The sequence below is a fragment of the Panthera onca genome, chromosome F2 (genome assembly GCF_046562875.1).
Source record: "Panthera onca isolate mPanOnc1 chromosome F2, mPanOnc1 haplotype 2, whole genome shotgun sequence".
In the NCBI taxonomy this organism is placed as follows: Eukaryota; Metazoa; Chordata; class Mammalia; order Carnivora; family Felidae; genus Panthera; species Panthera onca.
The window spans coordinates 64,554,041-64,568,710 of NC_138356.1; the positions used below are offsets into that span (position 1 = coordinate 64,554,041).

General features: G+C 47.3%; 1 protein-coding gene across 3 annotated transcripts in view; it reads right to left on the reverse strand.

Moving 5' to 3' along the window:
• The window catches only part of SNTB1 (syntrophin beta 1), a 235,171-nt gene extending 222,941 nt beyond the window's left edge, over positions 1 to 12,230 (reverse strand). The window contains exons 1-2 of one of the 3 annotated variants that reach the window (XM_060611234.2): positions 12,104 to 12,230; positions 10,806 to 11,582 (exon numbers count right to left, since the gene is read on the reverse strand). In XM_060611234.2, the coding sequence (XP_060467217.1) occupies positions 10,806 to 11,358 (553 nt within the window). In that variant the 5' untranslated portion in view covers positions 11,359 to 11,582; positions 12,104 to 12,230. Of the gene's footprint in view, positions 1 to 10,805; positions 11,888 to 12,103 lie in introns of those variants that run through there. The other 2 variants (XM_060611233.3, XM_078441968.2) reach the window with 2 other exon arrangements.
• Positions 12,231 to 14,670: the final 2,440 nt, after the last annotated feature.

Genomic DNA, 14,670 nt, shown 5'->3' on the forward strand with positions numbered 1-14,670 from the left:
ATCTTAAACATTATTTTGAGGGTACAGATACAATTCCACTGGATTGTCTCTTAGATTCCATGAAATACAGCATTAAATTAAAACCATAAAAAACTAAAGTATAATGCTGGCTTAGTAACACCTATATAAATATTTCACCTCTTTTTTTTTTTTTTAATTTCAGAGATAAAGAGTGCATGTGTGAGTGAGGAAGAGGGGCGGGGAGCGGGGGAGAGAGGGAGGGAGGGGGGAGAGAGGGAGGGAGGGAGGGAGAGAGAGAGAGAGAGAGAGAGAGAGAGAGAGAGAGAGAGAGAGAGAGAATCTTAAGCAGGATCCACACTCAGCACAAAGGGGCTGGATCCCACGACCCTGCAACCATGACCTGAGCTGAAATCAAGAGTTGGACTCTCAACCGACTAAGCCACCCAGGCACCGCCCACATTTTAACAAAAGAAACTTTTGGGTTTCTTTTGGCCAGTAAGAGCTCCACACCCCTATAAGCACTAGACAAATTTTCAAAGAATTTTGAATTTTGCTGTGTAAGTTAAATCCTTACTTGCCCACTTTCCCTTTACAAAACACTTTTTTGCATGTTCCTGCATATCAGCATTTTAAGACAAAGTTCACATTTGCCCACCAAAAACCACAGCAGCCTACACTGTGATCTGTTTGATGGAAAACATCTGATGCGGGGTGCCTGGGTGGCTCAGTCGGTTAAGCGTCCGACTTCAGCTCAGGTCACGATCTCACGGTCCGTGAGTTCGAGCCCCGAGTCGGGCTCTGGGCTGATGGCTCAGAGCCTGGAGCCTGCTTCCGATTCTATGTCTCCCTCTCTCTCTGCCCCTCCCCTGTTCATGCTCTGTCTCTCTCTGTCTCAAAAATAAATAAAAACGTTAAAAAAAAAATTTTTTTTTAAAAAAGAAAACATCTGATGCTACTAAAAATCATCAATGAAATACACCCTTGTGGGATCATAATTCACCCCTACAAGGCAAACCAACTCTCCTAGGCCATCAGTTGCATCCTTCAGTTCCCTACCATGGCAAATCCCAAACTGTCCTTTGTGTCCCCCCCACAAAGACTTTATGTAACATGATTGAACCCATCATTTCACTTGTATGCTTAAGACCTCTGTGTGCAAACAGTACTTAGCTAAGCATGCAATGTGACATGTTATATATAGTTAGAAAATATTTAGTGCTTACTATGTTCCAGGCAATGAGCTAACCACTTTACATACATAATTACTCTAGCCCTCACAATAAACCTACTGATTAAGAAATTGAGGCTTGTTGTTAAGTAACTTGCTCAAGCTCACACAGTGAGAAAGAGATAGAACAAGAATGTAAGCCCACGCTGGGTAACTCCAAGGCCCTCCCTCTAAACCACTGCATTCTACTCCTCTGGGAAAGAAACTGCAGTGAGAAGAAACAAGGCCAGTTTGAACAGCAAGCACGTGAACTGGGTAGGTTAGCTGCAGACACACTGAGCAACCAGTCGAGTTTGAGATGGAGCTTCCCACACTTCTCAACAAGCTGAGAATGATGCTTCAAATCACAGGAAGAAGTAGTTTCAAAAGCACTGAGCTAAAGTATGGGGCATCATTTTAATTCCCATTATAACCACTATTCCATCTTCTCTACCCTACTTTGGGAGTGGGGCTCATTTGCATGGGTCTGTTAGGACATTTACTTCGTGGTGTGTGTATCATACTTTCTCTTAAGTCTGGATCTGCGGGCCAGAGCTAAAGGCAAGCTATTATTATAGATCAAAGCCACTGAAGTAGGTAATGAGGTTTGGTATATAAAACTCTCAGTATAAATGCAGGGGGAAATTCTGGCTTTTCTTTAACATTATCTGCTTTGAAATGCATCGTTTGAAACAGAAGTCTCAGTAGGCCAGAGAATTCTAGCTGCCAGAGAAGAATTTCCCTTCACCAAACAGACCAATGGTAGCTTCGGCTAGATGCCTTTCACAAATGCGGAGCCCCGTGCGGTGAGTTATTTCTGATTGGCACTCCATGGGGTGAGTGCTACAAGCATCAAGGGACATGAAGAGCATTCCTCACCAAGGCAGGAATACAGGAATACAGAATTGAAAGACCATTCTGACCGGCTTCCTGATAAAGAATACAGTCTGAATTCTCACGCGTAAGCTTTAAAAAAGAAACAATTAAAATATCTAAGCAGACAGTTTTCATCTCTCCAGGTAGAAAGTGTTCTTAACATATTCAGACTTGTAGGTCCCTGAGCTACAGGGGGGCAAAGGAAAGGTGGTTATAACATTAGAAGGATAATTACATTTCCCAATAACTTTTAAAATCATGTCTGGCTCCTCTTTTGTCTTTCAAGACCGGTCTATGTTAAGTACGTGCCTCCCAACTCTATAAAGTGACTTCCATAATTCTGCTCTACAGACCAAGCCATAGTCTTCATTGTCAGATGCCAAATGTGTATCATCACCACGTCTAGTAGCATGAGTGCTGGAGGAGGGGAGTCATCAGAGAAAGTCACTAAGTCCCCAAATTACTTTCCCTCCCCCCTCCCTTCCTACCTTGCTGTCTGTCCTTCCCTTCTCCCTCCCTGATTCCCCCACTCACTCTCTCCTTCCCTTCTTCCTCCCTTCTGTCTGTCCTATTTTTTGCTTCCTAAGACATTTTAAAATCAGCCTAAGGTGTGCCAGGTACCATGCTATAGATGCTATAGATCACACAATTTGTACGACTAATCTCAAAAACTTTACAATCATCCTCAAATGCCCTACTTCCTTAATAACTGTCAACTCCCTGAAATCAGAGGCCATGCCTTATACCTTTAAGACTTCATTGTGTCCACTGTACAATGTCTTGACTTTGTGTAGTATGCAGTAGGAAGAACTGGATGGGTATTAGATAATCTGATGTCCAGCTCCCTCATCTACAAGGTAACCGCAGGCCAGTCACCTCATCTCTAGCACCTCCATTTCCTCCTATACAGAAAAGGATCCTTAGGCCAGTAGTCCAATGATCCACACAGGGTTGACCTAGTGATAACATCATGATGTGAGTGAAGTCACCTTATCAACCTAAGCCTTGCCGGGGAAGGTGCCCCTAAGCATAACTCAGGGTGAAGTGTCTGAACACTGGTGCTGCCAGGTGAGCACATGAAGCTGGGTCACGTCACTAGAGCCCTGCCCACCTTACAATAGACGCATGGCTCAGGAGAATTATCTTCTTGAAATGTGAAACCCAGCATGACATTTTCCTACTTACAACACTTCACCCTGAGAATGAAATCCAACCCTATCATAAGGCCTAGAAGCCTTGATTCCTGCTCAATTCTCTGGTCTTTTTCCCTTCCTGCCCCTTAACAAGGTCTGAAGGTCACATTCCTCCCACCTACTGACACCGAGTGACAGCTGATAGCCACGCTCTTTGTTGGGCTGCCTTGAGACTTCTGCCTTCCATAGGCCTGTCCAAGAATGGGCCAGATGCCCTTCCCATAGGCTACCACAGCACACAGCATCCCATGATGACCTCGCTACAGCACTTTTTACTCCATCCTGTACCTGCCTGCATGGTGCTTATCGGCATCTGTCACCATAACATTGTTCCTTGAGGGCAATGCCCTAGTGGTATCACATGAAAGATACTCCGTAAGTTACCTGTTAGATGGGTAAATAAATGAATAAGTGAGGAACTCATTTGCAGTGTGACAGGACATGATCCTTTACATGGTTGAGGATATTCTTGAAGTGCTACCTGGGAACTCTGTACCATTATAACTTCACCGAACCAGATGTAACAGGCAGAAAAATGTCCCCTACCCCCACTCCCAAGATGCCCACATCCTAGTCTCCAGATCCCAACCATATGTTACCTTGCATGGCAAAGAGGAATTAGGGTTTCAAGGTGAATTAAGGTTGCTAATCAGGGAAATTCTAATTTAAAATATATTTAAAATAGGGAAATTATCCTGGATTATTTTAGGGTGACCATGGTAATCACAAATCCTTAAAAATGCAAGGAGAAGACAGAATGGAGGTTGGACTGTTTCAGTTTGAGAAAGATTCAAGTTGCTACCAGGCTTAAAAAATGTAAGGGAGCCATGAGCTAAAGCATTTGAGTAGTCTCTAGAAGCTTCTGGAAAAAGCAAGGGGACAGATTCTCTTTTAGGGTCTCCAGAAAGGAATTCAGCACTGTGGATACCCTGATTTTGGCTCATTGAGATCTGCATCAGACTTCTGACTTAAAAAAAAAAAAAAAAAAACCATAAGATAATAAATTTGTCTTTTAATTTACTAAGGTTTTGGGAAATTTGTTAGAGCAGCAATAGAAAACTAATACACCAGACAAGAAAGTAGAAGACCTAAATAGGACAAATCATGGGACCTGTTGGAGCTTTACTCTCCTTTTTATTTTTTTCTATCTATCTATCTATCATCTATCTATCTATCTATCTATGAGAGACAGAGAGATCACACCATGCACGCAAGCAGGGGAGGGGCAGAGGGAGAGGGAGAGAGAGCGTCTTAGGCAGGCTCTACACTCCATGCAGAGCCCCACACAGGGCTCAATCTCACAACTGTGAGATCATGACCTGAGATTACGACCGGAGCCAAAATTCAGAGTCTGACACTTAACCAACTGAGCCACCAAGGAGCTTCACTCTCCTAATCAATAAACTGAGGTTAAGCACCCCTAATCTGCTCATCGCCTGAGTCTGTTTATGAAGATCCAAAGCGATAAGGCCTGTGTTTACATCTCAGCAGCAGCATTTATTCACTGTTTCAGTGGCAAGTGACTTAAATGATCTGTGCCTCAGTTTTCTCATCTATAAAGCAGACATTCTAATCATATTGGGTTACTGGGAGAACCCAATGATTTAGTCCATGTGAAGTGCTTAGAACAGCATCTGGCATGATGCAAATATTATATAAATGTTAGCTCTTATTACATCTGTAAAGAGTTTGCAAAAGGTTAGGTACTGCTGTGCCCGGCAGAGGATATGTTCCAAGACCCCCTGTGGATGCCTGAAACCACAGACTGTACTGAACCTTATATAGACTGTGTTTTTCTCCTATACATACACACCTATGATAAAGCTTAATTTATAAATTAGGCACAGTGAGAGATTAACAACAATACCTAATAATAAAATAGAACAATTATATCAATCACTACCATAAAAGCTACGTGAATGTGGCCTTTCTCTCTCTCAAAATATCTTACTGTCCTGTACTTGCCCTTCCTGTGATGACGGGAAATAATAGCATGCCTACGTGATGGGATGAAGTGAGGTGAAGGATGCATGCATTGTGACAGAGCGTTAGGCTACTACTGACCCTCTGACACTATGTCAGAGGAAGATCATCTTCTTCCAGGCCGTGGTGAACCTTGCGAAGCTGAAACCGTGGAAAGCAAACCCCAGGATAAGGGGACTACTGTATAAAGTGGTAAAGCAGAACCGATATTCTTTTTTTTATGTTTGTTTATTTATTTATTTATTTATTTATTTATTTACATATTTATTGAGAGAGACAGAGTGTGAGCAGGGAAGGGACAGAAAGAGAGGGAGACACAGAATCCAAACCAGGCTCCAGGCTCTGTGCTGTCAGCCCAGAACCCGACACGGGGCCCCGAACTCATGAATGGCAAAATCATGACCTGAGCTGAAGTTGGACGCTTAAGCCACTGAGCCACCCAGGCGCCCCCAGAATCAGTATTCTTACAGAATGTTCTCAAGAGGCTGGAGCGTCAAAATAGCCCTTCTCAGTAGCAGTTCAGATATTTATGGAGGCATTTTGGGGGTCCAGGGGAGCGGCAGTGGCATATTTCTAGCATTTTGTGATAGGAGCCAGGGAAGCTAGACATCTTGCAACACCTGAGGCAGCCCTTCACAGTGCAAGATTCTTCCAGATCCCAAATGACACCACACACCCCTAGCCACCTTCAGTTGTAGCTATTCATTGATGGTGATTTTACATTCAGGTACCTGTATCTACCTCACTCATGCAGACCTCTGGTGTAGTTGTACTACGCATTTATCAATCGAAACTTTTTTCAAAATAATTTATCCAGGAGGCCCAGTCAGTTAAATGTCCAACTTCGGCTCAGGTCACATGATCTCTCAGTTCGTGAGTTTTAGTGTCACTTTGTCACTTCGGGCTCTCTGCTGTCAGCAGAGTACTCTCTCTCTGCCCCTCCCCCCTACTCTTTCTTTCTCTCTCTCTCAAAACAAATAAATAAACTTAAAAAGATTTACTCATTTCTCCGTTTTATTAATGTTAATAATAATAGGGCATTATGCTGATTTTTAAATGTAAACTACATCAGATTTTATTATTTATGAAATTCATTTCGTAAAAATAAAAGCGGTGTTAGAAAGGTTTCTTATTAAAAGTGTGTTGGGTCTTAATTTACAGAATGTGAAGTGAAATAATGTTTAGGGATACCTTAACCTAGCTCCTTAGCTTCCCAGTGAAGAAAATCCAGGCCTAACAAGTTAAAGCATCTTGCGAAAAGAGTAACTATTAGTTACAATATAAGAGCCCAAGTTTCAAGACTCTTAATTCCAGAGGTCTTGGGTAATCTTTAAGGATCTGTACATCCTAAATAAAGTAAGATTCTTTAAAGTTCAAATTCTCGTCCAATCCTGAAATTTCGTGGCAACAAAACCACTGCCTGTACCTTGTGCCCCATCTCCCTGCCCTGCCATTCCCACTTCCACCACTAAGGGAAGTGACTGTGCAAGTGACATTTTAGATGATCTCAACAGCCAAGCATTCCTGGGAGCAGTACTGGGGGAGGAGCTTTGACGGACAAGGTTCATGTCAACAACAGTCTCTGACCTTCTCTGAGTTTCCATCTCTTCTGGATCAGTTCCGGAGGATACCTTTTGGCCCCGGATATGATTCTGTTCATCCCCCCACCCCTACCTTCCATACCCCAATATGTGTCTTCCAGAACATTCTGTACTCCTCAATCTGGACAAAGTTATGGGGAAACTAATTTTATTAGTTTCAGTCACAAAAAGGTCGATAGATTCCAAATTACTATTTTGCTACCAATCTCGGCAAAAAATTCACCCCTCCCCTGACCCAGAACTACCAAGGATATTCACGCAGCTGTACCCTGCCCAACTCCACAGGGTGCCATTCTCATTGTACACCATGTACATGGCGTCCCCTGGCATTATGGGGTTCAATATTTGCATGGCTGAATGTAGGGTCCCTGATCTTACCCCCTAAAATAGGAAATGAGCTCATAATGTGAAGATACCTGACCTTAACTTTGATGAATATTTGGCTAAACACTGACTTAGGTGGCCCTGTCTATTCACTCTATTTTCAGTTTGAATTATAATTTAGTCTCCTTGTTGGTCATGTGTTCAATGATAGAGGCCCTGCCTTGTTGTGAAGTTGAGCCATACACTTGGTGCATTAAGGTTTTTAGACTCAATCCTCTTTTCTGTCCCTCCCTTTTGAGTAGCCCACACAATGGCTTTTCCTGCTCAAGGCTGTCCCAAGCACTTCAGCATATTTGAGGAGTGGGGAAGAACATCTTGAGCCCAATAACTGAGGAACTTCAACCAACTTAAGTATATAGTTGAAGGAGAAACGCAGAGTATCAATTTCCCCTAGAAGTTACAAGTATGAGCTTTTATTTGTTTGTTTACTTTTGAGAGAAGGAGAGACACACAGAGTACAAGCAGGGGAGGGGCAGAGAGAGATGGAGACAGAATCCGAAGCAGGTTCCAGGCTCTGAGCTGTCAGCACAGAGCCCGATGCGGGGCTCGAACCCATGAGCTGTGAGATCATGACCTGAGCTGAAGTCGGACATGTAACCGACTGAGCTATCCAGGTGCCCTTGTATGAGCTTTTAAGTGAGACAGACCTGGAAACCTCCTAGCTATTTTACTTGAAGCAAATAGCCCACAGGGAACAAGTACTAGCCTCACAGAGTTACTAAAAGTGTAACGAACAAATCCAAGTAAAGCCTGTAACATATAAGTGCTCACCAAATGTTAGCGATTGTAATGACTCCCTTCCGGCAGAGGAATGGTCTCCTATCATTACAGTTTCATAGTAAAAAAACTAAAGGGAGACTAAAAGTAAGAAATATAAAGTCTAGTATAGTGTGAGGAAAGGACTATCCCTTAGGACAATTTCACCTTCATTTCATGTAATGGCAACATAACTAATCACAGCAGTCATTTGATGCATGTCTTGTTTTTCTTTTATTCTCAGATTTCTCTTCCATGCAACAGCCCTGTAAAGTAAGAAGGTCTAGCCGAGTTTCTTTATTTCCTTTTTTTCAGAAGACACTGAGGCTCAAGGAGGTTAATTCTGTGGTAGATTCTACAACTGGGAGGCAGGGATTGAAACTTGGGGTTCAGCCGTTTCATTTCAGAGCGTTTCACTAGCAGAGGCAGCGACTTTCCACTAGGGGGCGCACGTCGTGTAATGGGGTGCGTATTGGCTGTAGTTAAGGGACTAAACTAATCTCCATCGGCAGGCCAGGAAAAAAAAAAAAAGCAACCTAAGTAAAAAACTGTGCATTTTCCACATAAACATATCTTTGAAACATCTCCCTAAGCCTCTCGTCCAAGCAGATTACGTCTACAAAGCCATTCCTCTGTAGAAATTCTGCAATCAAGATTGCATTTCAGGATATGGGCAACTAGATATGTGATTTTAAGAAGCCTTTCTGGTGGCTCTGATTGCCCCTTCAGCTGGTCACCCATGTACTAGTCCAAGCTAAAAAAGAAGGGATATGTGTGTGATATTTGCTTTGATGGTATAGGATCACACCTCTTGCACTTAGGACCAACACTGTGACTCAGAACAAGAGACATTGTTTCGAGCGGGGCCTCTACTTGCTTCTCTTACTGCCCCCGATCTCTAAAAACTCAGGCTGGGAAGAAGGTTGTGGCCCAAAGCCCAGGCGGTTCCTGTCTAGGAGGCCCAGGGGCCTTCCCTCAGAGGTCCTACCTGCAACACAGGAGGGCATGTTGCAAGAATGTCACATTAGAGGTTTTTACAAAACTCACTCTTCAGTTGCTGCATCCAGAAAGTCACACAACTGCTTGATTCTTTTTCTTTAAGTTTATTTTCAACTGCAGGGAGTCACCTTTCCTTCCTCTTTCTGGGTGAGAGATTTTTTTTTTTTTTTTTTTATCTATTGCTAAGTCATTATTCTTTAAGTGGAAACCAAGGAGAAGAAGAGTCGTAACGAAGGGCAGTGCTTTGAAACAGAAATCACCTGCCTTTTGTCCCCCCTGATAAGTATTGCAAGCTGAGCAGGTGTCCAGTGGTTTACCCAGATCCCACCTGCCCCTTGTCACACAAACCAACACACTTGAGTCAAGAAAACTTTTTTTCTGCTTGTGTTAATCATCAAACCAAAGCAAATAGCCTTCTACTTTTCTGGATCCAGGGTAGCAATTAAACATGAAGACATCACAAATCCTCTAGATAAATAATGGTGGGGGTGGGGGAAGCCTCTGGATTCTAGGCAGGAGGTGGACTATCATGTACCAGACAGTTGCATCAGCCGTCACATGTTAACAAGGCTGGCTTCTCAACTTTGAACTTTCGCAGTTTCACACCCCAGCACCACATCTGGTGAGCAGGAAATTGACTTAAGTCCTTAATTTAGGATTTAAATCAACCACCAGTTTACAAGGTCTGGGTTGAAACACTCTTGTTTCTGTGGCTGTGGGTTCGTTTACTTATTCACTCAGCTTGCAGATCATTGAGCACCTAAACTCAAGGGAGGTGACCCATAACTAAATAAAAGACCCAAGACAACTCAATCTACAGCGAGGGGAAAGCTGGGTAAATAGATAAAAATAATTGCATAATATTTGTGTTAACGGAGGTATGTACAAAGGAAGCTATGGGGCAGAGAGGCAATTACCAAGTAAATACAGACGTAGTGGGAAAGGACAATGATTATCCACTTAATACCCTATTGCCCTTCTGCCCCTCCTAACAGCAAAAGGGCACAGTAATGCGACTACTTATTCCATTCACTTGAAAAACTAGGGGATTGGGCTCATAGGATCTCAAGAGAGTCGTCTCGAAGACGCCTCACACTCAGGAGAAACTGTTTCAAAATGCAAAACTGTTTGCACACTACTCGGGAAAAATCCCGGGAAAATGCAAGCAGAAAAACTGCCTCCCCAACCCTCCACCCAGAGGAGCAGCCTGGAATCCAGACTGACCGGCCGAACACCTGGCACCAGAAGGGAACTTGTGCACAAAGACGCAACACACTACCCAGCCCTTGGCACAAGTCCCCGGCGTGAGCCCGGCTTCCAATCTGAAAGAGGGAAGTCCGGAAGGGTGACGGGGTTTTAGCGTTCAAACACTGCCCCTCCTCTCTGTCCTCTTTGGGACGGAACCCTCTTCACCGGATTGCCCAGGCTCCTGAGGACAACTGTGCCAAAGCAGAACTCTCGGAGTCGCTACTGTTCAGTGAGCTCTCACCGGAGCGTGGACGGCTGCCCCTCATTTCCAGAACCACGTCCTACCCCTACGTACGCTCCACTTGGATTATCCGCGGGTAAAAATGAGACACCGGGCACTAGGCACCAAGACCCTGTGCCTGCCACGTAGCTCAAGAAGCCCTGCTCGCCAAGCCCTTTCACACACCCCTGCCGCGTCCAAGCCGGCAAAGACTCTAGCGTGGGGACAAGTTGCCCCCAGGTGGGGTAAAGTTGTCCAAACTCCCCGCCGCCCCCACTCGCCGGAACCCCGGGCTGTGTCCGCACGTGGGCGAGAGTGAGGGTGCGGCGGAAGGGTGAGGGGGTGTGTGCGCGGCCCGCGCGGCGTTAACCCCTTACCTTCCAGCAGCACCTCCTTGCCGGCGCGCTTCAGCGCCTGCACCGCCTCGTCGTGGGTGGCGTCCCGCAGATCGGCTCCGTTCACCGACAGGATGGCGTCGCCCACGTACAGGGCTTGGGTCTGGTCCGCCGCCAGCCCCTTGAAGATCTTGCTGATGAGGATGGGCATCTTGTTCTCCTTGCCCCCCTTGATGCTGATGCCCAGCCCGCCCAGCTCCTGCTTCAGCACCTTCACGCCGCGCTTCTGGTTGGAGATGGACTCGGGCACCTGCTCGGGCAGGTCGGTGAAGGCGGTGCGGACCCCCGCGGGCGAGTCCGGGGGCTGCGCGCCGCCGGCGCCCCTGCAGAACGAGCCATTGGTGGCGGTCCCGATGCCGTTGTACGCCGCGGCGCCCTCCTCGCAGCTCAGAACCAGGGCGTCCTCGCTCAAGTTCACCAGAACTTTGTGCCAGCGATCCCGCACCAAAACTTCCAGCAGCCCGCTCCGCTGCGCCCGGCCGCCTCCCCCGCCGCTCGGCCCCGCCGCCGCCGCCGCCGCCGCCGCTACCGCCATCTTTCCGGCATTCTTAAAATGCCATGTGATTGCCAAAGGGGGGAAAAGTGGGGAAGGGCTGCGGGGGAGGCCGCGGGCCCGGGGAGCGAGGAGCGCGCGCCGCGCAGGGCGGAGGCAGGGCGCGGGACGCCGCTCCGGGAGTTCGCACACACGCACCCCGCGCGAGTTGGCAGCCGCAGCCCGGCCCGTTCCCCTTCGCCGGATCCTGGGCGGGGTGGAGCGACCTAAAAGAAGAAGGAGAGGCAGAAACAGGGGAGGGGAAAAAAGCCAGCTGCCAGGCGCAAAAGCCCAAACCCAGGGGAGCAGCGGAGCAGCTCGGCGCCGGGAGGCTGGCTGGGAGGAGGCGCGCCCGCGGGGAAGGGCGGGGACCCGCCGCCCCGCGGACGCTCACCTGTTCCAGCCGCCGCGGCCTCGGCGCCCTCGCGCCGCTCGCCGGCTCAGACCCCCGCCGCCTCGCTCGGCCGAGCGCCGGGCGCCGCAGGGACAGCTTCCCCGCGCCGGCTCCCCGACCCCGCCCAGCCCGCGCCTCTCCACCCTCCCCTTTCCGCGGGCGCCCGCGCCGCACCTCTGCTGGGACCGCGCGTGCTGCCGAGGTCCCCGCACGCGACGCTCCTGCCCCCTCCCTTCCCTTTCTTACGTCCCGCCTCATCGTCCCTCAGTCCTGACCCCCAGCTGTATCTCCATCCACGCCTCCTCTCTCGGGCTTCCTCCAACCGGGGCTTGGCTTCTCGTGCCGAGTTCTTACCTGTCTGTCCCTTGCGCACGGACTCTCAGGTGGACTCAGACGGAGGCCCCAGGTTCTCGCAAAGTTAAGAGGGAAGGCTGTCCCAAGAACTCAGAATGAGACGTCAGCATAACCCGAGTGTCCGAAACTTCCTCACTTGAAATGCAGGACGTCTTTCTGCCAGATCTCTGGAGAGGTGCCTGTGCTGGCGGGGGTTTTCAGCAGGTCACTGCCTGCCCCAGACCCCGGGAACAAATGCCTTCCCAGCTTTAACACCGAATATGCTCTATGTTTCTGACCCATCTTTTCTCCCCCAGTGCCGTCCCAAGTGCTTCCTGGGACTTTCTCTTTCTCCCCAAGATCCACTATCGGAAGTTAATTGCTTGAGAACTCAATTTCAATGGGCTGTATCTGAAAAGTTCCTTTACTAGTTGTTTATTTGGAGCTCAGGCTGCGTTTTTCCAGGGGAAGGTTATAATTGTTGGTTACCTTCCCAGGCCAATCTGGGAATGCCAACATAACCCGTGTCATAGCTTAACCTCACTGAGCCCTCCTGTTCTTTGAACCTCTCAGGTTCTCCCCCTCAACCATAATCAGGTGCCATGGACCTCCCCAAGAGTTTTAAGTCTCTGTGTATCCCTTCCGCCTTCCTACCTCACCCCTCTGTCCAAAATCAAAATAAAACTCACAAATCTGCTGTTCTTAAAGGTAAACCCAACCCCGCAAGATGTCAGGAGGAAAGAAATCTTATCAAACACATTCCCATTGATGCGCATCACCGTTGACATTATCGAACATGCTCTAACCCTTCCAGAACGACTTACACTATTAGTTGACAATGCTTTAAAACCCAGACAATCCCTAAAGGGTAGCTGTAGTTCCAGGCAGTGTCCCGGAATGAAATGAAAACATTTGGACTTCTTTGGAGAAGTCACTGCAAGCAGGTCAGCGGGGGCCCCTGGCTTAATGCTTTCTCTTGAAGCTCCCTCCTTTCCTACATTTTTAATCCACCAGTTTTCTACAAGATCTGTGTTCTTTCATGTAAAGGTACCATAGCAGGGAGAGCAGCCCCAGCATCAGATAGGAAGCCCATTCGGGTCTACCACTGTGGGGTGAGAAAAGCAGTTGGGACTGCCCTCTGCTTCAGAGCTGAGGATTCACTCATATCACTCTTCAGAGAAATCAGAGCCTGAGTGTCTATGCAGTAACCCAAAATACCTAGGAGGAAATAGGCACCAGAACACCAGTGTGATGATTTAGAAATCAAAACTGATCTGCCCCCAGACCAAAATCCTCCATTTCCATGATGCCTGCGTCTTGCCTCTGTGGTCAGGCAAGGTGGGAGGCCCAGGCAGAACTAGAAGTAACTTATTGATTTGCCATAAGATACCACAGGGTCTGGAATGGCAATTTCTCAGAGTCTCTGTGACAAGCACATTGTTTCTGTGTAAGCAAACCTACATGGGAAAGAAGTAGGTACCTCGGTTAAAGTGGCATTTGAAGGAGGGGAGACCAATATTTAATGTCATTAGGCCTCAGACATGCAGGTGGCTCTGTGAGTGGACTTGTAACAACAGCCCCTATTCTCCATGCTTTACACATATTAACTTAATCCTCCCACCAATTCTCGGGGATCCATACTATTACCATCACTCCCACTTCATAGGTGAAAAAGTAGAGATACAGGTTTAATAACTTGCCCGGGGCGTGTAGCTAGTAAATGGCAGTCAGGATTTGAAGCCAGATGGGATGAGTCTGGACTCTTAACCCTTGTCCCACACTCTCCTGAAGGTCCTTGGAGCCTGTTAGAGACAGGGTGCACCCTGCAGTGAGGCCAGCCTTTCCTCTGGGAGGGAGCGCCCAGACGCCCTGGTTGTAGAAGGGGAGAGCCAGCCCCTGCCTCTGGCCTGTCCCTCTTTCCTAGGTTAGAGAGCACTCTGGCCTCTGCTAACTGACACTTTTTTAAATTACTATTTTAGACGTGTTAATATGTTGAAACTGGTGACTGTTGTGGTCGTACAGGCCGAGAAGTCCTATCTCACCCCTCAAAGAGCTTTGCATCTCTGGCCTCTGACTAGTAATGCTGATTCTCAAGAGTGAACCTTGTTTACCTCATTTCTTAGTTGGTGGCGGGACTTGGAACTAGTGCACTGTAGCCCCTTAATCCTTGCAGTTAGGACACATCACCCCTTCCCAGGTCTCCTTTTTTTTTTTTTTTTTTTTGTTAAAGAATGGTCACTAGAAAGCACTGACAAGACTTCCAGCTTCCTCATTTTAGAAGCGTGGCATTTGAAGCTCAGAGTAGAGCAATGACGGACCCAAGGCCACAGCGTGGGTTTGTGGCAAAGCTGCACCTGGGCTCTCATGGCTACTGGTCCAACTCAGTGTTCCAGAAATTATATCTGAAGCTCCCCAACCCCCTTTTTCCTTAAACCAGATTTCTTTTGCTTAGCTAGGTCTCCTATTCTGTTTTCTACTTCTGTCCTAAACTTTTGATTTTCATTTGTCACCCAGCTAGGACTGGGGTCCTCCTCTGTGTGTCCCTTCCCTGCGGGATGTGCGTTTTCCTACAGAGGTTTGTGTGAACT